The following is a 25,648-nucleotide window of genomic DNA, read 5'->3' as shown; positions in this document are numbered from 1 at the left end:
ATTAAAACTGTATATATTAGCCCCATTCTAAGTCTTATAAGAATCCTTTACCAATCAAATTAAATCTCCCCCTTCACAAAAGTAGATGTGGAAACAGTAATCACTGTGCAGAAACTTAATTGTACTAAATGAATCTGTTCTGTAGTATCTGAGAATATGCACATGTTAACAAAGCATCTTGAGCCCACTTACCCAGTTTTGACAGAGACATCATTCTTAGAAGTGTGATCAAACCACTCTGGATTTTAAGAACTAATAATACTTTATCAACTATTAATATTATTAATGGCTCAGGAACTAATTACAGCAATTAAAAATGATTAATATTTTAAAAACACAGGTTTTGAAGGGTCACCTTAGAAATGTCAGTAAATGCCTAAGCTTTCAAAATACAGATGAAATTAAGGTTAAATGTAACTTAAAAGGAGTACCTTATCAACATTTAGTCTATGTGGTTTAAGAAAAGTACTGAATTTGGAATCAGATGAATTCTGGCCTCAAATCATTTAACCTCTTGGAGCCTCAGTTAACATTAAAAAAAAAAATTCATTAATAGGAAATTTTGCTGTCTGTCTATAATAAAGCTCTGGAAAAATCACAAATAGTATGAGAAAATTAATGATGAGAGTCAAAAGATCAAGACTTCTGAACCAAACCAATATTAGATCAAAACATTTATTTTTTGTGTTACAAAAACAAAAATAAATCCAAGGAGGTAATGAAATAAACATTTTTTAAGTGTCCCATGCTGGGTTCTCTGCTCTAGAATTTAGTAAACAGTTCAAGTTTAGGTTGCTTCAGTACTTCTGGATGCTATGATGTCTCCATCTTATAACCATGTTTCTCTAGTTCAGCTCTATAAAGAAACACAAAAGAACAATATCACTACACATTCTTCATGATAAATTAAAGAAACAGATGATTTTTAGAAATAACACAATAAATAATTGAGCTAATAAGCCTAAACATCAATTTAAAATACTACCAAATAGCTTTACTTTAGTCCCTAAAAAGAAATCTATAAGAAGGAAACTGGATGTGAATCAACATAATGCTAATAAAATTTTGTTTTTCCATTAGTAAACTTATGTTTTATATTCCTTATTTTTCTGATAAATCTATTTATGGAAGAAATGTGAGGGAATTATTGATATTTTCCAAACACTGTACAATTATTCTGTTCATAATAAATATGAAAACATAAATTTTAAGAATCATTAACCATATGGCTAAGAACACTAGACACTGCTATCAAAATTTTAGAGATTTTATAATTACAATACTGTTATTTACACATAAACAATAAACAGATCACTTTTCATATTGACATATATACTGCCCTAAACAAAACAAAAATTATTAATCAAATGTAAGGGTGTGTGAGAATTATTCTGTATTAAATATATGTAGGCTAAATATAATAAATAAATTATAAAATATTAAACAAGACTACTTTCCTAACTTTAAATGTGGATAAAAATCTCAAAAATGTATATTGGTATAAACACTTTAAAAAGATACCTTTTATAATTTTAAGTAATTTTTTCAACCTGAAATTTCAGTCATACTTTGAGAATGTCAACTGCAATTGTTGATCTGTCTTGTATAAACATTTGCACAAAAAGGTTTAGCCCTGTAATCAATATCACTTGTTTAAACTACCATTCCAAATATCACCAGCAACTTTTCTGCCACAATTCTGATTTTATAAAATCAGAATTTTATAAAAAGTTCACAATAAAATTATGTGAGGACCAACCTATGATAAAATTGTACAAATGTTAAGCATGATTACATCATTACATCTAAGATAAAAAGACATTTGTTCTCAAGCATAATTTCGCTTAGACACTATCACACTATCCACTGTAAATGCGATGCAAAGAATACATGGTAGGAACAATGTATAATATTTATTATTCATTTCCCCAAACTCCTTCACTTCCTTAAAATTTTTAGATATTTATAATACAAATACTGACCTAAAGTCCATGAATAATATTAAGGCCAGAGCTTATTCATATGAATCATCTTTGTCTTCTGCTCAGGTGTAGAGGACAGTATGGGCTGGTGGTAAAACACTGGATTAGGAGTCAAGAGATCAGCACAAGTTTCTGACTCTACTGCTTCCTTTGCTAAATTTAACTAAAATGCTTCCTTTGTCCTCTCCTCCCCAGGAAATTAAAGATTATATTACCTGTCCTTCATATGTTTCCTATTTTAAATGGAGGTAATTTTAAACTTTCTTAAACAATACTTCTGCTGCCTTTAACAAAATCATTGTAGGTTATTCACTTTCTCTTATTTTACAACAAAACCCCCCCCAAAATCCAACCTAAGATTTAGGTAATAAGTCACCAAATCCATCCGAGTTTGTGTCTGTTTGCCTTCATGACAGGAGGTGGTGACCAATTACATTTATAAATTGTTTACAAACACGAAGGAGAGTATGAGATATTTCTCAATTAGCTAAATTCTTAGAAAAGATGAAAAGTTCTTCGGTAGAATTCAGGACTTGTAAGAAACCAAAAGGAAAATAAATGAACACCACGAAGTACAAAACAATACAAAAACACTAATATCATGAGCCTGTTGAATGGAAAAATCCAACAGAGATGAAAAAGTAAAGAAATCCAGCACAATTGGAAAGGTATCATAGTGCACACATAGTGAATATACACTATTTGAAACAAAAACAGCAGCATTGGGCCTCCCTGGTGGCGCAGTGGTTGAGAGTCCGCCTGCCGATGCAGGGGATACGGGTTCGTGCCCCGGTCTGGGAGGATGCCATATGCCGCGGAGCGGCTGGGCCCGTGAGCCATGGCCGCTGGGCCTGCGCGTCCGGAGCCTGTGCTCCGCAACGGGAGAGGCCACAACAGTGAGAGGCCCGCATACCGCAAAAAAAAAAAAAAAAAAAAAAAAAAAAAAAAAAAAAACAGCAGCATTCCATTTACAACAAAACAAGAATAAGACTAACAGCCACTAGTAGGTTTCAGAACTCTTATTATCCAAGAAACTACTCTGCTATGTGACATTGGCTATATCTGACATGGTAAATCAGGAATTATTGGCTTTTTGGAATTTTTATGTAAAATGTGATACAGGTCAAAAAATCTCATAATCCTACCTATTTCTACTGATACGTACATAAACAAATGTTTCAAAAGCAGTAAAAACAGAATGATCTTTAGTTACATGGAAACATTGCTGGCCTTCTTTGTACTTCTACTTGTTGAAGGTAAATTACACTGAAGGAGAAACATGGAAAGTTTAAGGCTAAGTCCTTGCCAAGGTCATGCAGCTAAATAAGAGGCAGATAGGGGCTGGAACTCAGGGAATGTGACTGACTCTAGAGTATAAACTGCCTCTCTAAATTTAGATGGAATTAGGACTCAATCATATGAGAAAACAATAAAACATTTTTTGAGAATTCCCTGGTGGTCCAGTGGTTAGGACTCAGCACTTTCACTGCCTGGGCCCGGGTTCAATCCCTGGTAGGGGAACTAAGATCCGAAAGCTGAGCACGGCGCAGCCAAAAAAACAAAACAAAACATGTTCTTTACCATGGTTTATAATACCACATTAAGGGCCTCGATGCATTTTACAAAGACGGAAAAGAGCATCTTTGCAGGAGACTTGTTAATCAAGACAGTTTTTAAAAGCAAGAATATAAATGTTATCTGAGGCTGACTTGTCCAATATGGTAATCAGATGTGGCTATTTATTAAAATTAAATAAAATTAAAAATTCAGTTTATCAGCTGTGCTGGCCACATTTCATGTGCTTAATAGCCACATGTGACTAGTGGCTTCTGTACTGGATAGTGCAGCTTATAGAACATTTCCATAACTACAGTAGGTTCTACTTGACAGCACTAATGATACATTAAAAACTTTGTTTAAAAAAGAAAAACTCACAACACAAATAGGGAAATAAAAAGAAAAATCTCATTCACTAATTGAGGTATCAAGATTTATACACTTACAAAAATTCACAAACCTGAAGGCAGAAACACAACATAGAACATAAGAGCACTGTGGAGGTATATTATAAAACCAACAAGCCACAAAGAATATAAGGATAATGTTCTATTTCCAAAACCAATAAAAAGGCAAGATGCAGTAGTGACAAGAAATCCGATTATCAATACATTTACTACTAAAAGTCCCCTAATAAAACCAAAGTATTCAGTAAAGTCTTGATTTAATTGTTAAGAGAAAAGTGCTATTTTCTGACTAATGAAAAACACCCTCACCCCAAGAGTCACTTGGGAGGAATTTGACTCTTCTGAATAGCGAAGGAAGAAAACTCATTTGGCCTCAACTTTAAAAATTTCAAGAAGATAACAAGAAGAAAAAACTGATACATGGGGCCTCCCTGGTGGCGCAAGTGGTTGAGAGTCCACCTGCCGATGCAGGGGATACGGGTTCGTGCCCCGGTCTGGGAGGATCCCATATGCCGCGGAGCGGCTGGGCCCGTGAGCCATGGCCGCTGAGCCTGCGCGTCCGGAGCCTGCGCGTCCGGAGCCTGCGCGTCCGGAGCCTGTGCTCCGCAACGGGGGAGGCCACAACAGTGAGAGGCCCGCATACCGCAAAAAAAAAAAAAAAAAAAAAAAACTGATACATGATTAAAATCAAAACACAAAACAGGGATCAACAGAGTTGTAAGGACTGAAAATAAGTATTCTAACAGCATATGTTTATAATGAGAAAGAAAAGAAGGGACGCATTAAAAAAAAAAGGCAGCAAGGTTTTCTCTGATGTGGCAAAATAAATAAACCTAAAATAAATACAAAAAGAAAGTGGCAAAAACTTGTACACATAGAAGTAATTTAATCCCAGAATGGAATGAGATCTGTAAAAAGAACAAAAAGGGCTTCTGAAAGCCATATATGGCTAAAGAAGAATGAGAAGAGAGAGATCCAATGCTCAGAATAGATTTTAGAGAAAAAGCAAGATTACTGTTCAACAGCTACTGCTCTATCTTGTCCATAAAACTGCAAAAAGAAAAACATCATCATTAAGACAAAATTGAAAATTAAGACAGATGAGATAATTCCAAATGACATTAAGGTAGTTTAAAGTTTCAAGGCCTGAATAATTACATCTCAGAGTACTGAAAGAAGAAAAAAATGAGAGTCAGCAATTTTGAGAAATCATGGAGAACTGTAAAAGAGCCAGAATAACCGTGAAAGGCAAACTGTACTATGTCCAAAAAGGGGAGAAATGAGATGGGTAAAACTGTTATTAGTTTCAAGCAAAATACTAAAAAGTCTTTAGAGTGTAGGGTTTTTGAGCCCATAAAAAAATGCAGTTTAGAACAAAAGCTACTGTATCACTACTAAAAATAAATTTTAAGAATTTAGTATAAATTATCTCACTACTTTTTAAAAAAATGTACTAGAGACTAGGAAATTAAAAGATTGCAACAGAACTTCTATATCATGGTTTGAGCAAAGCAAGTGATAGTTTACATAGATATCTTTGTGGCCAAGATAGATAATGTATGGGTTGAATCAAAACAAAATTAGGGAGGAAAGAATTGTCTACAAATGGTGCTGGTGTAACTGGATATCCACATGCAAAAGAATGAAGTTGGACTCCTATTTCACACCATATACAAAAATTCATGCAAAATGGATCAAAGATCTAAATGTAATAGCTAAAATTCTGGAACTGTTAGAAGAAAACATAGGGATAAATGTTCATTACCATGAATTTGGCAATGAGTTCTTAAAGAGTAGATAAATTGGACTTTTGTGCAAAGAACACTATGAAGAAAGTGAAAAGACAATCTAACAGAATGGGACAAAATATCTGTAGATAATATGTCCCATAAGGGCCAGAATAAATAAGAACTCTTACAACTCAACAACAAAAAGACAAACTTTGAAAATGGGCAAAGGACTTGAACAGATAGTTCTCCAAAAAAGATATACAAATGGACAACAAACACATGAAAAGAAGCTCATCAGTGTCATTAAAGAAATGCAAATCAAAACCACAATGAGATACCAGTTCATCCACTAGGATAGTTAAAATGAAAAAAAAAAAAAAGGTTTTGGTGAGGATGTGGAGAGGTTAGAAACTTCCTATATTGCTGGTAGTAATGTAAAATTATTCAGCTGCTGTGGAAAACAGTTTGGCAATTCCTCAAAAAGTTAAACAGAATTACAATATGACCCAGCAATTCCACTAAATCCCACCAAAACTGAACAGATATTCAAACAAAAACATGTAAATGAATGTTCACTGTAACACTGTTCACAACAGCCAAAAGCTGGAAACAACCCACATGTCCATCATCTGATGAATGGATAAACAAACTGTGGCCTATATATACAAGGAAACATTATTTAGCCATAAAAAGGAATTAAATACGGATACATGTTACAACATGGATGAAATTTAAAAACACTATACTAAGTGAAAGAAACTAGACATACAGATCATCCATGTGATACCATTTATATGAAATATCCAGAACAGGAAAATCCAGAGACAGAAAGCAGATCAGCAGTTGCCAGGGGCTGGAGGAGGAGAGGAATGCAGAGTGACTGCTTAATAGATATGGTGTTTCCTTTAGGGTGCTGAAAATGTTTTGGAATTAAATAGAGATGATGGTTGTAAGACATTATTAATATACAAACTGCCACTAAATTGTACACTTTAAAACGATTAATTTTACATTATATAAATTTTACTTCAATCAATCGATAATCAATCAACCAATCATTTTAGGTAGATTTGTACATGAATATGAAAAAATACACTCCCAACAACTCAATCTCCATTCCAGTTTGAGAATCACCAATACACTGGGTCTGAGCACCCTATGCTGAGTTGTTCAATACTGATAGAAAATTAAGTGACAGAATTAAACCTACAAGGATTTAAAAAAATAGCAAATATGTTTCTATTTAACTACTTTTATAAAGAGACTAGAAAGAACAAAAGTTCTATGCAATTACACAAAGTATTCATGTTTAGAAACACAGGAGATGAGGCAATATATCTTACTTTTCATAATTCGAAAATCTATTTCAAAGGCAATTGTCATATATGTTACATATTCCATGCTTATAATTAATACTAAGCTATATAAAAATTTGGCTTAAAACTTACCGTAACTGATTGGAGAAGTCATCCTCTACATTGTCATCATCCCAATTATCCTCCCAGACATGTGCATCTTCATCTTCATCTAAACCAGCCCAGTCTAAAAACAGAAACAGATGCTGTCTAAATATTTCTCATACATTATTTCCATAAATACAAAAACTTCAGAAAGCTTGCTACTGAACTCTCTCAATTCAAAACATCTAAAACTATATCTATGAGAAATGGTAATCTTCCTCTTTAAATCTCAATTGATGCTATCTTGTTTTCTCAATTCTTGAATTTGCAGATCTAAAACAGTAGTTAATACAAAAAAAATCTATTTGCTATGAACATTTATTGTAACTTCAGGAGGATATTTACTTTGCTGATAATTTTTATAAGGTCTATTACACAATCTTTCAAAACACAGCACCAATAACAGAAAAGTAAGTTGAGTAGCAGGATGATACCAGCCTGGAATTCAAAACTGCTAAACATAAAAAAAGATAACTCATACACAGATAACAAAAAGTAAACCAAATATTTTCTTAGACATGGTTGTAAAACTGTGTTAGAGAATGTCCTTATTCTTTAAGACACACGTGTTGAAATATTTAAGAATCAAGTGTCATTTTGTTGACAGTTTACTTGTAAATGCTTCTGAAATATATTTTATATCATACACATCTATCATACATATGATAGAAATAAAGTAAATATGACAAAATGTTAACAACTGATGAAACATGGGTGTTTGTTGCCTTCTTGTTTTTTGAGGTATAATTGACATATAACATTATATTAGTTCCAAGTATACAACATAATTTGATACTTGTATACACTGAGAAATGATCTCCACAATGAGTCTAGTTAATATCTGTCACCAACAGTTACAAATTTTTTTCTTGGATCAGGACTTTTAAGATCTACTCTCTTAGCCACTTTCAAACATGCAATAGAGTATTAATAACTATAGTCATCATGCTATACGTTACATTTCCATGACTTATTTTTGTAACTGCAAGTCTGTACCTTTTGATCCCTTCACCCATTACACTCCCCCATTTGTCCTTTATTTAAAACTTCTATAGGGTTGAGTTTCAAAATTAAAATCTGAGAAAAATAGTTTTAAAAAAAAACAGCCTGGAAATCACTTCTGGAAGCTTTCCTGATTCCCTTTATTCCTTTCCTTCAGAGATTAGGTCCCCTCTTTTGTGTATATCTATCACAGCACCTACATACTGTACAATCATATTTATCAGTTTATATGCCTATGCCCATTACTAGTATCTGAGCTCCTTAAGAGTAAAACTCTTTTATTTACCTTTGTATTCTTAAGCCACAATACCTGTTGTGCATATGCACGACAGTTGGTTGTGAAAGATGCAACACAACTCTAAATCAGACCTTGTGTATTTTTGCTTGATCCCTCCCCTCCAAAAACAGTAAACATGAGTTACACATGCTCTTAAATGTGTCCTAGTAGCTTCATCTTAGTAATTACTTATTAGAAACATGGCTAAGAACATTTCGATCTTTAAAAAAAAAGAAGTCAATAAGAAAAGGTATGATTTAGGCTTTTCTTATAAAGCACATATAGATTTAAAGGTATTCAACAATGGTTCATATGGGTATTATATTCGTTACATTATGTATCTAACAAAAAATTTTAAATGCCATATGTCAACATCATGATTTAAGAATATAAGAAAGTACCTCCATTTACCTGGTCCCTCCAAACCAGAAATTTGGGAGGCAGCTTAGTTATCCTTTCTTCTTCAACTCTCATAACCATTCATTATATCCTTTTGATTTCAGCTCAAGAATCTACAGAGTTATAGTCTCCCCCTCCCTATTCTTGCTGCCACTATGTTAATTTAGGAGGGATTATTCCCTTCATGGACTATTATTGTGGTCTTTTTTCTGTCCCCTCCTCTCTAATCTTACAGTCTGTACCCTCTTCCACTGATGCCCAAAATGACCACCATTCCTGTAAGTAACTATGCAATCAGGTAGAAGCATGTTTTATTAAATTTGCAACTCTAATGTCTATGGCTGAGTACTGGGCACATAGTAGACACTCAAAAAAATGTTGGGTAAATGGAACTACGTTTCTCAAGTTCCCTTCCTCTGAGTGGTCAATCTCAAGAAAACAGAGGGCAGTGTGTGGTTTCAGTGGAGCCAAGAGTATATATTTCAAGATGGAAGAGAATAACAATATCTTGTATTATGAATGAGTCATGTAGAATTCTCAACTGTATTTACTCTAAGAATACTTTTGAGACTTGCGATCATCTGTTTGAATGCTCCCTGAAGAGAGATCATGTGGGAAATTTCTTTAAGATATTAGTGCCTGAAAAGATGAGTTTCTCTTAGGCAATTTATTTGAGGTTGCTAGGAAGCTCAGTCAAATGTATACTCAACTTTAATCATTGGTATAGGGTAGTGAATGTATATTCATTAATAAAAACTTCCAATAATCAAAAATACTGATTTTTATTGGCCTAAATGTTCTTATATCTCCCAGTAATATTATTATTCTCAAAAAGGAAATATTGTAATGATCTAAATTCAAATCCTATACTATTCTCTGAGGTCCTCAACAGTAGTAATACTTAACAATACTAAGTATTAATTACATCTCAAAATTAAGTTGACTGGGCTACAGATATCCTTACATGTTCTCCTTTCTTATAGAAGTACCTTTCAAACTGAAAATTTTTATTCTATTTATGAATCCACCTATAGTTTATAATGAGAGTAGATTAAGAAGTTAAAGTAAAGGAAATCACATTTAGGATTTCCTACAGTCTACAGAAGAGTGATGAGAAAGCTAATGCAACCAAATTTTAAAAAATAGTATATCTGGGGACTTCCCTGGTGGTCCAGTGAGTAAGACTCCACATTCCCAATGCAGGGGGCATGGGTTCGAACCCTGGTCAGGGAACTAAGGTCCCGCATGCCAGCCGGTGTGGCCAAAAAAAAAAGAAAAAAAGATAGTATATCTAATTCCAAAGCTAAAGATAAAAAACAACATTTCTGAACTTTTATAAACGAGCAAAGTGACTTAGTTAAGTCAAGAGTTAATCATTAGGTATAGGGCTAAAAGAGTACTGTTATTCTCATATTGCCATTGCAATCAATAATAAACTGTTTAATATGTACGTTGTTGTATACAAATTTTCTTTTTGTTTTTCTAAGAGCAGAGAAATCTCAGAAAGAAGGGAACTACTTTAAGGCAAAAATAAAGGGGGCAGAAATTGCAGCATTAAGTATACAAGAGAGGAACATTATGTAAAGATGGTACTGGTTGCAGGCTAAGATCAGATTTTAAATTAAAAAGGGGCTCAAACAGTAGATATATTCCCCTAATACTAAATCATCAAGAATCAACTACATGATTTTAATTCTTTAAATTAAAATTAAATAAAACACTTCAAATCATAGAAATTCAGATTCTTGTACCTTGAACTTATTATAATGGAAAAATGCAATCCATTATTCCTTTTATAGCAACTGAATCATGCTATTCCTCCCCATTCCCTCCAGTCTTCCTATAACCTACAGTTCTGAGCTATCTAATAATATTAATGGACAGCTTAGGAGGTTTTTGTTTCTTGATTTGCTTTAATGACACTAAGCATTCCAGTATAAAAAATTCACATAAAACTATTTCATTAAAACAATGCAGCAGGGCTTCCCTGCTGGCGCAGTGGTTGAGAGTTCGCCTGCCGATGCAGGGGACGCGGGTTCGTGCCCCGGTCCGGGAGGATCCCACATGCCGCGGAGCGGCTGGGTCCGTGAGCCACGGCCACTGAGCCTGCGCGTCTGGAGCCTCTGCTCCGCAGCGGGAGAGGCCACAGCGGTGGGAGGCCCGCGTACCGCAAAAACAAACAAACAAACAAACAAAAACAACAATGCAGCTAAGTTTGTCTTTATACTTCAAGTTTTTATAAAATGGCTAAGACTGAAGATTATTTAAAATTACAGAATTTTGGAAACAGAGAAAGCCTTAGAGATCACTGTATAGCATACCCCTCTTTGTTTTGAAACCACCACCATTACCACTACCAAAAAAACAGAAAGTGAAGACTGTCTTACAAGAAAATATTTATTAACTTTTTTCTACCGTTATTTCACAACCTCAAATCCTAGACTTTATATATACTTGGGTTGAGCCTAGAAATAAGAATTGTCAAACGAAATATTTGTTTCACTGATATTTTAAGGAATCTTTATAAAGATATCTAATAGAGCTTAATGTTCCACAAAATAATGTGAATACGTTACGACTGGATAATATGCTCTTGAGTAAAGAAGGTGACATAACTCAACTCACAATTGAACTTTAAAGTTCTAAGACACCAAGCCTCATATCAGCCTGAACCACTTCTAACTAACCAGTTTCCTAAATTTTTAAGGAAATGATAAAATGTCAAAAGATTCAAGTTAGAAATATAAAAAACAAGAATATTCACATTTCTCTGCTAATCTTGTAAGCCTACCCTTTCCAGAACAATAAAAATACAGGGCCCACAGGAACTTTTAATCTAATTATGACTTGATTCAAAATGTTGATTTCAGGGAATTCCCTGGTGGTCCAGTGGTTAGGACCCTGTGCTTTCACTGCTGAGGTCCCAGGTTCAAACCCTGGCTGGGGAACTAGGATCCCACAAGCCACATGGAATGGCCAAAAAAAAAAAAAAAAAAGTTACTGATGTCATGCAAATATCTTCAAGTTGACTTTAATTCTTTTAACTTTAAGAGACTAAAAAACCATACTTGTTAATTTGTACCCTACTGTCTCAGACAATCTAGAACAAGAAACATAACAGTTTCAATAACTTATTTTGTAGGAGGCCCAATCGTTAACTCCATAAAGGCTAGGGGAAAAAAACAATCAAATTCTTTACGTAATATGGGAAATACGGTTTGAACAGGGTCTTTTTTGTTTCTGTTTTTTTGTTTTTGGCCTCGCAGTAGCATGTGGGAATTTTAGTTCCCGGACCAGGGATTGAACTGGTGCCCCCTCCAGTGGAAGTGTGGAGTCTTAACCACTGGACTGCCAGGGAAGTAAGTCCCTGAACAGTATCTTTTTTAAAATTTTAAAACTGGTACAATTTTTAGTTTATCAAGTTGAATTCTGATGATCATTTAGCATAAGGATCAAGTATCTCTCCCTCTGGTAACAACCATCTCATGTTACTTTAATGGCAAGGAAAGGAAAAGGAAGAAGGTAGAAATAAAGCCCCAAGAAAAATAAACAGGCTCATGAATGGAGGGAAAACAGTATTATGAGCAAGATTTTAGGTAGAGGACTTCCCTGGGACACGGGTTCGAGCCCTAGTCTGGGAAGATCCCACATGCCGTGGAGCAACTAAGCCTGTGCGTCGCAACTACTGAGCCTGTGCTCTAGGGCCCGCGAGCCACAACTATTGAGCCCATGTGCTACAACTACTGAAGCCAGTGCGCCTAGAGCCCGTGCTCTGCAACAAGAGAAGCCACCGCAATGAGAAACCCATGCGCTGCAACGAAAAGTAGCCCACGCTTGCCGCAACTAGAGAAAGCCCGCACACAGCAACGAAGACCCAACATAGCCAAAAATAAATAAATAAATAAATTTATAAATTTAAAAAAATGATTTTAGGTAGAACACACACACAAAAAGATTCATGACAGTAGCTCTGTATTTCTTTCGTATTATTATACAGTATTTCACAATTATGACACTACTGAGCATACAAAGACAAACCAGAATCTATAATCTATTTTAGGTGGAAACTTTAAAGATTTTCTTTATTAACTACGAATGTACTGAACTATATTATGTAAAAAGTTTAAGTGATAGGGTATAACATCCCCAAATTTATTTCCAACACTTATAAATCCTCCATAGTATACATGTTACAATATATATAAACTACAATATATGTACACTCAACTAAATGAAGGGGAACATAAAAAACATGTGACTGTTGTAATCTCTGGATTTGGCAGACTTCTCTTGCAAAACATCTCTGAACTGTGTTTTACTTTTCAATTATAACACTGCACTGTTAACCATGCCATTTTATTTAATCACTTACTTTTAAAGCATTAAACCCAGAAATAGCTTTTTTTAAAAGGGCAAAATAAAATCAAACAAGGATACCTGATTTATGTCTAATGTCTTCCTTCAATATGTAGATGACTATAAAGTACACACTTTATCTTCAACACTAAATGCATTGCCAGGATTGTGATTAATCATTTAAATAATCACAGCTGTGTTTACTTCAGTGTGCAGACCTCCAGATGTGTACTGGTAAAAAAAAATTACCATATTTTAAGAAGTCAGAATTGGAAATAACCAATAACAGATGCCTAATACATAAGTGTCTAGCAATTCTAAATTATTTGAGACTTTGCCCCCAAATTTGACTTTGTTCACATATGCCAGTGAGAATTACATCTTGGACTAGCTTTAAATTTCACAAATCTGAGTTACCAAAGATCCCACATACTTCATCTAAGTATCACCTTGACATTTAAGTGTGAAAAATGGTTCTCTCTCAATGTTTTTAAAAGTACTTACTCTCCCCCACCCTCCAACATACCTTCTGAAATTTCTTAAAAGTATGAAGTATACCACTTTGGAGAAAAGTAAAGAGGAAATTCTATTTATACCAAATAGGGTTGCAAATGTTCTATTTTAAAGCTATTTTCAGGAGCATCAAACTCTCATTCATTCCTTAACAGTAAAGCTACTCTGAATATAAATAATCTCCAACAAAGTTGCTTCAAATAAAAAATGTGCATCTATATACAGAACACTACATGAAGAAAAATATAAAAGAAACAAAGGAAAGTTCAAAAAAGTTCTAAATTGTACATTCACCACTATAGGTGAAACAGCAATAGCTGCAAATAGCATCATTACCCTGATAAATAAGATAATAAAGCCACACTAAATCTAGTCATTCTGAGATAAATTTACACATGTTCCTGCTTAAGCTGTATAAAACAGATTACAATTTTTTATAAAATTTCATTTCTGTAGATTATCATGATACAAAAACATCTATATACCCTAGAAATCTAATGTCTATTCAGTGGCTAAGAAATCACTACTAGCATAGCACCATTGTACTATACTTATATTTTCTCCAACAAGGACCAAAAATGTCAGTGGGGTACTTCAGAGCAAAGACCAAAAGCAAGTGTTAAACGATGTTGCTATCAAACTATTGGTGAACTTTCAGTTGTTTGTGGTTCTGAGTCTGAAATAGAGGTCCAAAATGACTTACATAACCATTTATAATTTTTCTTACATTTTAAAAAAAGGAAGTTCAAACACAATTCTTTTCATCAATAATTAAACATATGTATACACACACACGTGTGTGCATATATATATATATATATATATATATATATATATATATATATCAGAATGATTCCACTACAAACATGCTGACTTTGGTTCTCTTGGTTGATTAGTGCTTTTATTTCTAATTCTATAAAATTCCTCAAAGCCATTAGTTATTCTAATCTTTTCCAAGCACTCATGCCCTACACTCATACTGATTCTCTCATTCTGATGCTCCATATTACTGAGGCAAGAGTATACAATGTAGGACACTTCCCTGGAGGCACAGTGGTTAAGAATCCGCCTGCCAATGCAGGGGACACAGGTTCAAGCTCTGGTCTGGGAAGATCTCACATGCTGCGGAGCAACTAAGCCCATGAGCCACAACTACTGAGCCTGCACTCTAGAGCCCATGAGCCACAACTATTGAGCCCGCGTGCCACAACTACTGAAGCCAGCGCGCCTAGAGCCCATGCTCCGCAACAAGAGAAGCCACTGCAATGAGAAGCCCGCGCACTGCAATGAAAAGTAGCCCACGCTTGCCACAACTAGAGAAAGCCCGCGCACAGCAACCAAGACCCAACGCAGCCAAAAATAAATCAATTAATTAATTTAAAAAAAAAGAAGAAAACGAGTATCCAATGTGAACTCAACCATCGGTCTTCCATTAATTATGCAAGTGCAAAATCACAATCCCTGATTTCTTACTATCAAAATAGCTGCCAAAGCTCCCTTAGTCCTCACCTAAGCTATTTCAACAATTTGCTAATTAGCTTCCCTGACTTTCTATCCTTTCAAATTCTGCTGGGTTAATTTTTCCTAAACTGCCTATTGCCCAAAGGAAACATACACATATCAAACAAACAAACAACCCCCCCCCCCACTTCTCACCTACCTAAGGATCAAGTCCAAAGTGGTCATTTGGCTTAAAGCTTTCCATGATTAGGCCCCAAACTACCTGTGTAATTAGAACTACTATTTCACAGCCAAATAAAATACACATACACATTGATCTTACACCTCCAAGCATCTACTCCTCTTCCCTTTTTCTGGAAACCCCTTTCCTACACTTCTACCTATTGAAAGCTCTGTTCAAATGTTGCGGACTCATGCGGTACACAACTGGAAATAATTTCCCCTTGTTTTCAGCTGCTGTTGCACTTTACTATCAGTGGTTTAATCCCCACACCACCACGACCACCACCTGCACCCCCCGCTTCCACTGGAAGGAAACCAAGTGAAATCTTACCCAGAAACCCAACAGAAAGACAGTCAAAAGCAAAGGTGTTCTGGTTTACTTGGGTGTGGGGAGAGAAAGGCTTGGAGTGCCCCCTCCTAGGATAAGCACTTGTAAAATACTAAAAAGCTCAAGTCTGGCATGAAAACTTACTGGTCTCCACTGACATTTATATCACTAAGTCCAAAGACAAATATCTACCTAAAGAGTCAAATTTGCCTCTGTGCAGCCTCTAGTTAACTTTGTCCTTGGTAAGTTATTTTGCTGAGCCCCAAGTATAAAGCTGTCATAAGGCTGCTATGATGATTACATAAGACAATGTACCTAAAACACTTTGTACCGATAAACGGCAGCTAGAATCATTCTCGCTCTGCACCTTTCAGTGCCAGATGTATAGGAAGCACTCTACAAACATATATCGAATGAATAAATCATTTATTATGGGCTAATCACTCCAAGGAAACTTAAGGGGTGATGGAGGTAAAAAGAGAAACAGGTTGCAGAATAAAGATACCATTTCTACCAAGCATTACATCAATAACAGAGCACAAAACTGGAAAAAAAGATATCTGGTAAATTTTTAATACTTCAGAAGAGTGTAAGTATAGTTTTTGAAACTTTTATTTTCCCCTCATTGTTTTCACCGTTCATATCTTTCAATGAGTTATGCTTAAAAACAACATTACTACATAACAATGAACACCATTTAAGTCACAACTGCTTAATGCTTCTTCATTCCATTGAACCATTCCATTAACTAATTCCATTAGTTAAATAACTAATCAAATAGTTCTTCAAAGTAGTTTTTACTGTTTAATATCCTGAGTCACACCTCTCACAATCCCCTGGCAAGCACTAGTATCTTGATTTGGGGGGGGGGGGTTCATTCCACTGTATCTCTTTATACCTCTTGTAAATTTGTATGCATCCTTAAACAATACATACTATTGTGTTCTGTATCTTTATATTTTATACGAATAATCAAACTATTTTTTAAAGCACTTTTGGAAAAACTTTTGACAATGTTTTTTAATTTATAAGTTTTTAATATTAAAAAAATAATCAAATAACCCTCAAGCTCAACAAGCTTAATATTGGATACATCTAAAATTACAAAATATGTTGAAAATGGTTTAAATTAAATAAATACCAAACCATGCAAAATCCAAATCCCTAAGTAGGTTAGGAGGGAGAAAAAAAGGGGCCTAATGTTCACAGAATACCAACTTTGTGCCAAACTCTATGCTACACACTTTACACATATATCACTCTTATGGACTGAATGGTTGTGTCCCCCAATCCTGAAATTCATAGGAGGAAGTCCTAACCACCCTCAATGTTATGGTATTTGGAGATGGGGCCTTTGGAAGGCAATTAGTGTTGCAATGAAGTCATGAGGGTAGAGTCCTCATAATGAGATTAGTGTTGTTATAGGAAGGAAATCCAGAGAGCTCTCTTTCTCCACCTTGTGAGGACATGGTGAGAGGCAACAGTCTGCAAGCCAGGAAGAGAACCCTCACCAGGTACTGAACAGGCTAACACCTTCATCTTGGACTTCCCAAACTACAAATTGTGAGAAAATAAATTTCTATTGTCTAAGCCACTCAGTCTATGGTATTTTGTTATGGCAGCTCAAACAGACTAATACAATCATACAATCGTTACATGACTCTAATTATTATCCACAAAATACATGAAGGAACTGAGGATTAAGAAGGTGACAATTAAAGGAAAAACACAATGGTCAATCTTGCTCAAAGAAATCAATCCAAATCAAAATGGTGCAAATTCCATTTTCATCCCTCAGGTTTGTAATGACTAAAATGTTTAATATGGAGTGCAGGTAAAAGGTGAACTGAAGATGGAAATTTGTGTAACCCTTATAAAAGGTAATTTGAGAATATGTCAAAATTCAAAATGCACCTGGTCCTAAATGAGGTGTCAGAGCCCAAGCAGAGTCAGGAAGGCATTCCTGTGGAGGGGCAGTGTTGTGTGGTTGGTGTGTCATAGCCAGGAGAGAGTGAAGAAACCATCCAATGCTGTAGTAAGGAGAAGTGACAGTGGCCTAGCATAAAATGTTGAAGCCCAAGTGAGATAAGGAGGGGATCTGTGTGTGTAGGGGACAACAAACATTGGTTAGGGAGGAGGATGACCTAATAGACAATGACCCAATATTTACAATAATGGGAGCCAGGTTTCTCACTGCTGGGGAAGAAAGTTACATATGTGGAAAGGGAAAAAACTAGAATGAGCCCTGTGGTGTTGAACTGTAAATTAGAGATATCTATGTGAACTCATGGTTTTATACAAACACATACATAAATAGATGTAAAAGTGTATATATGTACATTCATTTGTCTATTTTCTAGTTCCTTCCATTGACAGCATCCCAAAAGCCATTAGCACAACTGGAGGTAAGATCTTACCTTCCAAATATCATTCTCCACTGAAAGCTATGCACCTTTTAAAGGAATGGCTGATTCCAGGACTGGAACAGGAAAAGTATAAGATTTGGAATACCTTCTTGTGTCAGAGTGCTAGGAAATGCACAAAGAATGATGGTGACTTGTCAAAAGGTCATAGATGACAGCTTGATGGGATTCCCCATGTACAAATTGGGACAATCTGAATATCAAAATAAATAACAGCAACAAATTATAACCCATCGAATGAGAATTCATGAGTCTATATTGATATAAATACATAAATGAATAAATTGAAAGTTTGATAATGAATGGAAAACTGTAGTTACACAGTTTCAAAGTCCCTCCTAGTAAAATATCTATTAATTACAAAAGGAAAATCAGTAATCTAACAATGGAAAAGTCTGAAAGACACTACCTTAATAAAGTTACCATCATCAGCAATGGAATAAATGAGAATCATGTTCCACCTGACAGGATGCAATGGGAACACAGCATCACTACTATGATATTCCCACCAAGGTGCAGAACCTAAATCGAATCATATATAAACGTGAGCCAAATCCAAGTTGAGAAACATTCTATAACTAGCCTGTAATCTTCAGAAGTGTCAAAATCACAAAAGTCAAAGACAAAGAGACCTGCTCTAGACTGAAGAAGACTAGAGATATGACAACTGAATGTAATCCATGATTATTAATCAAGACATTATTAAGACAACTGGAGAAATATGAAAAGGACCTATGGATTAAATGATAGTAATATATCCGTGTGTTAATTTCCAATTTTGATGGTTGCACTGAGGTTATGTCTTTGTAGGAAATACACATTAAAATATCTAGGGGTGATGAACATCAGGCTGGCTCATGGAAAAAAAGGTTGTTTGTACTGTACTTTCAATTATTCTGTAAATCTGTAATTATTTCAAAATAAAAATTATATTAAAAAATTAAAATGAACCTGCCAATTTGATCTGGCAATTTCCTAAGAATTTATCTTATAAATAAGAACAAAAACAAAGATGTAAGATGTAAGAATATTTGCTGCAACATATTCTGTAACAGAAAAAAACAAAACATAAAAACAAGCAAACAAAAAACCTAAAACCACCTAGATATCAATAGATATTTATAGAATTTTTATTGTGCATACAATAGACTAGTAGAACACAACTATTAAAAAGCATGAGGTAGATGTTTATATTAATGTGAACACAAGTCTAAGATATATAATGTAAAAAGTAGAAAAACTGTATATGTAATATGGTCCTTTGTGAGGATATATACAAACACACACAAATAAATATATATATGTATACATATATATAAATTCAGGAAGGACACTGAAAGAACTGTTTAACAGTGATTATACTGGAGCATAAGAAAAGTTTTTGGGGAAAGTTGGCGAGAAACCGTGCATTCACTTTTTAATTTATACCTTTTTATAGGTTTAAATTTTAAATAAGCAGTTACTTTTATCCTACATATCCTACAAGCAGTACAATTATCCTACATATTTTGCTGCAAAAACATTTTAAAGGATTTAAGTAACTAGTACAAGTTGACAAGTTAAAAACTGATGCACAATGAGGTACCACTACACCTATCAGAATGTCTAAAATTAAAATGACCATGTGTTGACAAAGACATAGAGTAACTAGAACCCTCATACACTGCTGGTGGGAATGTAAAATGTATAACTACACTGGAAACAGCTTGGCAGTTTCTTAAAGTTGAACATAAACCTACTGTATCGCTCAGTCATTTCACTACAAGGTGCTAAACCAAGAGAAATGAAAGCACATGTTCACACAAAGACTTCTACATGAATATTCATAGCAGTTTTATTTGTAAGGGGAAAAAAATGGGTAATTGGAAAAAAACAGGAAATGACCTAAATGTTCATCAGAGTGAAAGAATAAACAAATTGTGGTATATCCATGTAGTGGAATATTTCTCAGCAAGAGAAAGGAACAAGCTATTGATAAACGCAACAACATGGATGAATCTCCAAATAATGATGCTGGGTGCAAGATGCCTGAGGAAAAAAAAAAGATACTGTCTGATTCCATTTATATAAAATTCTGGAAAACGCAAATTAATCTATCATGTCAAAAGAAGATCAGTGACTTTCTGGGGATGGGAAGGGATGTGGAGAGGACTGACAGGGAGAGATTATTATAAAGGGACACTAGTGAACTTTTGGGGGTGATGGATATGTTTGTTACCTTTTTGGTGGTAATGACTTCTCTGTTGTATTCATATTCTACAACATATAAAATTGTGAATTTTGAGGGAAAAAAAAAAGTTGATGGATGGTGGATTTTGAACCTAGGTCTGATCCTAGATTCATCATGCTTATTCCATCCTGGAGCTCAAAAATTTTCTTCTTGCATATGATTACCATGAATGGACATCAAATAGGCACTTTATCATTCATTATATTTATCTTTTTTCTTAAAAGATTTTAGTAACATGAATTCTTCATTTCTTGCTACCACCATGCAACTAATTTAAATATGTTACATTATTATTTATGTGTCCACTATATTATATTTAATAACTGAAAATACCAAAGCCCTTTTGGCTCTAGGTAAACTGACTAGTACAGTATCTGACTTAGTATTAATTGTATCTACCTTCTAAATTTAAGATTCTAAGGAACTCTTTTGTTGAGGATTTAGTCCAGTTGGTATCCAATGTTCACATAAATATTTCTCAGTGGCATTTTTCACGGGACAATTCTTCCTTGTGCAGGACTGGTCTATGCATAGCAAGTATTTAAAATCCTTGATCTTTACCCACTATATGCTGGCAGTTATTTTACTTTCTCACTTGACAAGTGAATGTGATATCCAAAAATACTTCCTTGGTTAAGAACCACTATAAGATGTCCTACTTTGTTAGGCACAGGCGAGAGTGCCTCAGTTATTCCAGAATGCTAGCAGCGTTAGGGAACCACCAGCCTGCTTCAGATAACACAGCAGTTCCAGTGATTATAGAAAAATTATAAACTACTTAGTATAATAGTATCCTCTTGTAAACACCATTGCTTCTGAAGGCAAACTCAGGTTCATTTTAAATATTCTTTCCCTCAAAAAAAGGAAAGAAATCTCTCAATTCTGGCATAGGAAGAACAGAATAAAAGAAATTAAAGGCCCACTTGTTCTTCCCATTTTCACTCTCATCCACTTCTAATTGTAAGGAAATGAGATTAATGAAAACATTTTAATACCTTTTCAATATATGTCTGATTTGAAAAATTGTTTTAAGTTTCAAATAAATTATAGAGTATTTCAGTTTTAAGCCCCACCCTACTACTATTAACCTAGCTGTATGATCTTGACAAGTTCTAGCTTCTCAAGACTTTTAAGTTGCTTTCCAGTTCTAAAATTCTAACCATGCCAAGCCTCCAAAATTATATTAAATCATTCCCAAAACATTGAATGTCTTCCAATAAATCTGACAGTCAATCAGTTTAAATAGTCAAGAAGTTGCAGAATTCACAAAGATCCTAAACGTGATTTTTAACAGTCCCTACTTAATGACCAGATCACACACCCACCAATTAGAATTGTGAGGAACTGCCAATGTAACACAGATCCACAGTCCAAATGATAAAAAAAAGTGCATTTGTTTCTTTGCACCTTCAGAAAATCACCCCACATGTTACACCTCACACTGAGGAAGAGCTATTCAGAAGAAACAATGAAGTCTCCATGAAAACGCATTATCTTAGTTGCCTTTTCAAAACGGAAATTCCCCTTCCTTATAGTGATTGAATTGACATCTTACCAAACAAGTTCTTATCAGGAATGAGATGTAGCAACACCCTCAAAAAATATACAATTCTTTAGTCAAACCAGGGATACATAATTTCAGTAATGCTTTCATGTAACAGGCTCTTAACTGCAAGCTACCCTAGACAATGGACATCATCCACTTTCTGGAGCACAGAGACCCAATGGGCCATTGAAAGTAAGACCTCCTCTAGATTGAACAGATGATTACAGGCAATTTTAAGTTGTATCTACTTGTGAGTTTGTCAATGGCATATTTACCATGAAGACAATCACAAGAAAAAGAATCTCCGAAGAAGGCAAAGGACTTGGTAATTCAGGGCACTAATAACTGATCTGAAAACTCAAATACTGAAAGATTCAAAACAGGCCAGTTTCAAAGTACTGCTTCTCCAACTTTACCTGTCTGAATTAAAAACCAGAGAAGAAACACACAAAAACCTAAACATGCAAAGGCATTTCAAATGTTACTGCTCATTCTAAATAGAAAATTTCCTGAATGAATGAGGTTCTACATATTCAAACCTGAAGATGACAGATTTTCTGTAAGGTGACCAATAAATGGTGAGTTACTTATGATAATAAACCAGTCTGTTGTAGGAGGCCTGTCTTCAGAAAAAATATTCTTTGCTTTTCCTTTTAACTTTAATGAGATTTTTTTTTACTAAGTAACTGCCAACATTTTGAACAAATCGATGCTCCCAATATAAACTTAGTACAAGAATTACATATTCTGCAAAAGCTGATGAAATGAAAGTTGCTGAAACATCGTGTGTATCATCAGGCCCAGTTATCTTTAGATCCTTTTTAAGCAGTCAGTTCTCGACTACTTATTTTAAACACAGGTTCACTCATTCGACAAGCATTTACTGACCATCTACCAAGTGCCAGGCACTTTGCTAAACGTTAGGGATTCAGATTAAAGTTTGCTTGGGTTGGGGACTCAGAAAGACCTATCAGATCCTGACGACCACTTAATGGCAAGCTTTTAAAATCTCTGAGTCTCAGTTTCTTCAGAGATGTGATAATTAGACTATATAATGTAGATAAAGTGCCTAACATGGTATCTTGTATATGATAAACAATAAATGCTAACTATATCAAATATGAAGTTTGCGTTAGAAGCAGATCCTGATCTCAATAAGCCAGTTTTTTACTACATAGCTCACTGTTGGAGGATTATGAACCAACTTGAAAGTGAGATCAAGAAAACATGTCTGCCAGATAAATCCACTACCAAACAAAAAACAATCCCCACAATACATAATGAATCCCAGAACTGAAAATAGATGTGCTTTGGGTTAGTTTACAAGTTTCTGTAATATGCGCTCCAAGGTCTTCTTCCACTAAACAACCCAGTACACTATAAGTAAAAATAACAAATGTTACAGCTTTGTGGCTTTATGCACAGTAGGATCATGAGGGAGTACAACTTAGGACCATTTTGGTGAAGCAGTAACTATTTAATGTAACAGATTTGTAACCATTAACCACAGTTCTCTTCCTACACCTTCAGAAAGGTCACCCAATAGTAACCTCCTTTTCTTATAAGATAAATATTTACCTTATGCATACCAATTAGTTGATAAAACCAACAATTCTGAAACCCTGATTGGCAACAACGATCTAACAAACAGAAGCAGTACAGCTAAAGAGTTTAAGAGCGCTAGTGTCAACTGGGCCAGGTGTCCATCATTTCTAGCCAGTTACGTGACACTGGGCAAGTTTCTTAACTGTTCAAGCTTCAGTTTCTTTATCTGAAAAATGTAAATACCAGTTCCTACTTACTAGGCTTGTGAAAATGAATTAAGTTAATAGAAGCAAAATACTCAAGACAAGCAACCACCCAAACAATGTTAGCTATTTGCTGTTACCTACAATAAGAAAACTGAAGTTCCTCTTGGTAACCATGAAGCTAATAAAAATGTAGACGTTTTAGGGTCTTATAAATCCTTAAACTTATGTTAGTTTGAAGTTAAGTGATCAAAAATTAATGAGGAACAAGAGGAAGGCAATAACGGGTATTAAGCACTAACACCTGATCCTCCCATTCTACTTAACAGGCTTCATACGTTAAGTCCTAAATGTAGGCAGCATTGGCCTAACTAGGAACAACAATTTAACTCTGGAAGGGTTCAAGGCAAAGGAAGACTGCTAAAACAAAAAAAAATAATAATAACAATAACAATAAATAAAGTGATAAGAGATTATGTAGACATGAACGAGGTGGCGGTAACCGGGCTGAAGAGGAAAAGGCCCCACCATCCCGGACACCGGGCTAGGGAACCAGGGTCCCCGTGGCTCCTCCCAGTGAGGAAGCAGAAGGCTTTTAGCCTCACCGCTGAGGTGAGTCCCACCGCGACATCTCGACCCGAAGTCGGTCGTGGAGGGTCGCGCGTGCAGAGCCTTGAGAGCCAGCAGCGGGGGTCCAGACTTCCCGCGGGTGCCTCCCGGCCGAGCCCTTCCACCCGCGCCGCCTCCACTCGGAGGCCTTAGTCACTGTCCGCGCGGCCCACAGGCCGCGGGCGAGCCGGTTACCTTCTGCAGGGAACTCCTCGAACTCGTCGTCCTCCTCCAGCAGACCCAAGTCTACCGGCTGTTTTTTCTCTGACATCGCGACCCTCCGCGGCCAAAACCTCTCAGTCCAGTAAGAAAGTTGGACCTCTCACTTCACCTCACCACAGCCGCCACCGCCGTTGCCGCCTCCCAGGCCGGCTCTATCATAGAGACGCGGGAGAAGAGCAACCGGATAGCGCGAGGGATGCTGGGATACTGGAGGTCCGCCCAGCGCTTCCTGCGGGTTTAGCAGCCCTTCAGAGTTAGCAAGGTGGATTCCTTTGTGCGTTTACCGTCTTACGCGGACTCTCTGACTTGACAAACTGAGAACAGGGTAGGTTTCCGTGACTGGAAAAGCCTCATAATGTGTGGAAAAAAACCCCACCTTTACTTGGTTTAGGCTGAGGGATGAAGTATCGGCTAAAGTTCGTTAAAACCCTGCCAAGTGCCAGGCCCTTAAATTAGATTAACTCCACCCTTAAACCAGTTCCCTAAACATGGTATTAAATGTCTCCACATCACAGGAAATTCAGGTTCAGAAAGAAATAGCCTACGTCACTGAGGTACTGCTAGACAACCCAAAAGCAGATTTGTTTGCCTGACTTTAATCTCCAAGCTTTTCCATTGTTCAGTGTTCTGTCTTGCGGTTAAGCTGTGGTAAATAACCTGTTAAACATTGTGCTGCGTGTGTGTGTGTGTGTGTAATAACTAGTTTACAGGTTATTATAATACTGTGTAAAACTCGATATATGTGACATTTTATGGTGTTCAAAATAAGTCATTTTGAATATAGTTGTGAAGTACATAAAACTTGATATGGTATATGTATATGTAGTATAATAGAGGAATAGTGTATAATATATAGATACATAATTGGGTATTGTAAATTTTGATACATATGTTTGTATATTTAAATCCCATTCCTCATTCAACAACATTAACTTATATCATGTACTAGGCACTGTGCTGAAAATCAAACATGTAGAGACAAAGGCCTTCCTTCAGGGAGTTCATATTCCACTCAGAGACATGTAAACAGATAAATCACAATGAAACATAGTAATACATTTGAATCTCTATTTTAAAATAAAATTATCTGAGAAATGAACAGAGTGTATGGGCATACAGAGAATGGAGCAACTAAATAAGAGCACAAATTTGGACCAGAATTTGGGAACCTATAAT

General features: G+C 35.5%; 1 protein-coding gene across 2 annotated transcripts; it reads right to left on the bottom strand.

The window, feature by feature from the left end:
• Positions 1 to 661: 661 nt before the first annotated feature.
• SEM1 (SEM1 26S proteasome subunit) lies at positions 662 to 24,641 on the bottom strand. Of its 2 annotated transcripts, XM_060108257.1 has the most exons (4): positions 24,446 to 24,641; positions 7,125 to 7,218; positions 1,983 to 2,067; positions 662 to 856 (listed from the first exon to the last, which is right to left on the bottom strand). In XM_060108257.1, exons 1-3 carry the CDS (start codon positions 24,519 to 24,521, stop codon positions 2,028 to 2,030), a joined length of 210 nt encoding a protein of 69 aa, XP_059964240.1. In that variant the 5' UTR covers positions 24,522 to 24,641; the 3' UTR covers positions 662 to 856; positions 1,983 to 2,027. The 2 variants fall into 2 exon arrangements, with proteins under 2 accessions (XP_059964240.1, XP_059964238.1); XM_060108255.1 differs by lacking the exon at positions 1,983 to 2,067.
• Between the last annotated feature and the right edge of the window lie 1,007 nt (positions 24,642 to 25,648).

This window comes from Mesoplodon densirostris, chromosome 9 (assembly GCF_025265405.1).
Source record: "Mesoplodon densirostris isolate mMesDen1 chromosome 9, mMesDen1 primary haplotype, whole genome shotgun sequence".
In the NCBI taxonomy this organism is placed as follows: domain Eukaryota; kingdom Metazoa; phylum Chordata; class Mammalia; order Artiodactyla; family Ziphiidae; genus Mesoplodon; species Mesoplodon densirostris.
The sequence above is the reverse complement of the archived record's forward strand: the minus strand, read 5'-3'. Positions and strand labels throughout refer to the sequence as shown.

What these genes read in the sequence shown, in the direction of transcription:
- SEM1 (XM_060108255.1), bottom strand. Translation starts at nt 24,521, where the DNA reads ATGTCAGAGAAAAAACAGCCGGTAGACTTGGGTCTGCTGGAGGAGGAC. An exon ending in CGAGGAGTTCCCTGCAGAAG is followed by an intron (nt 7,219 to 24,445) that starts GTAACCGGCTCG and finishes TTCTGTTTTTAG; the next exon opens with ACTGGGCTGGTTTAGATGAA. An exon ending in GACTTCTCCAATCAGTTACG is followed by an intron (nt 857 to 7,124) that starts GTAAGTTTTAAG and finishes GTTTCTTTATAG; the next exon opens with AGCTGAACTAGAGAAACATG.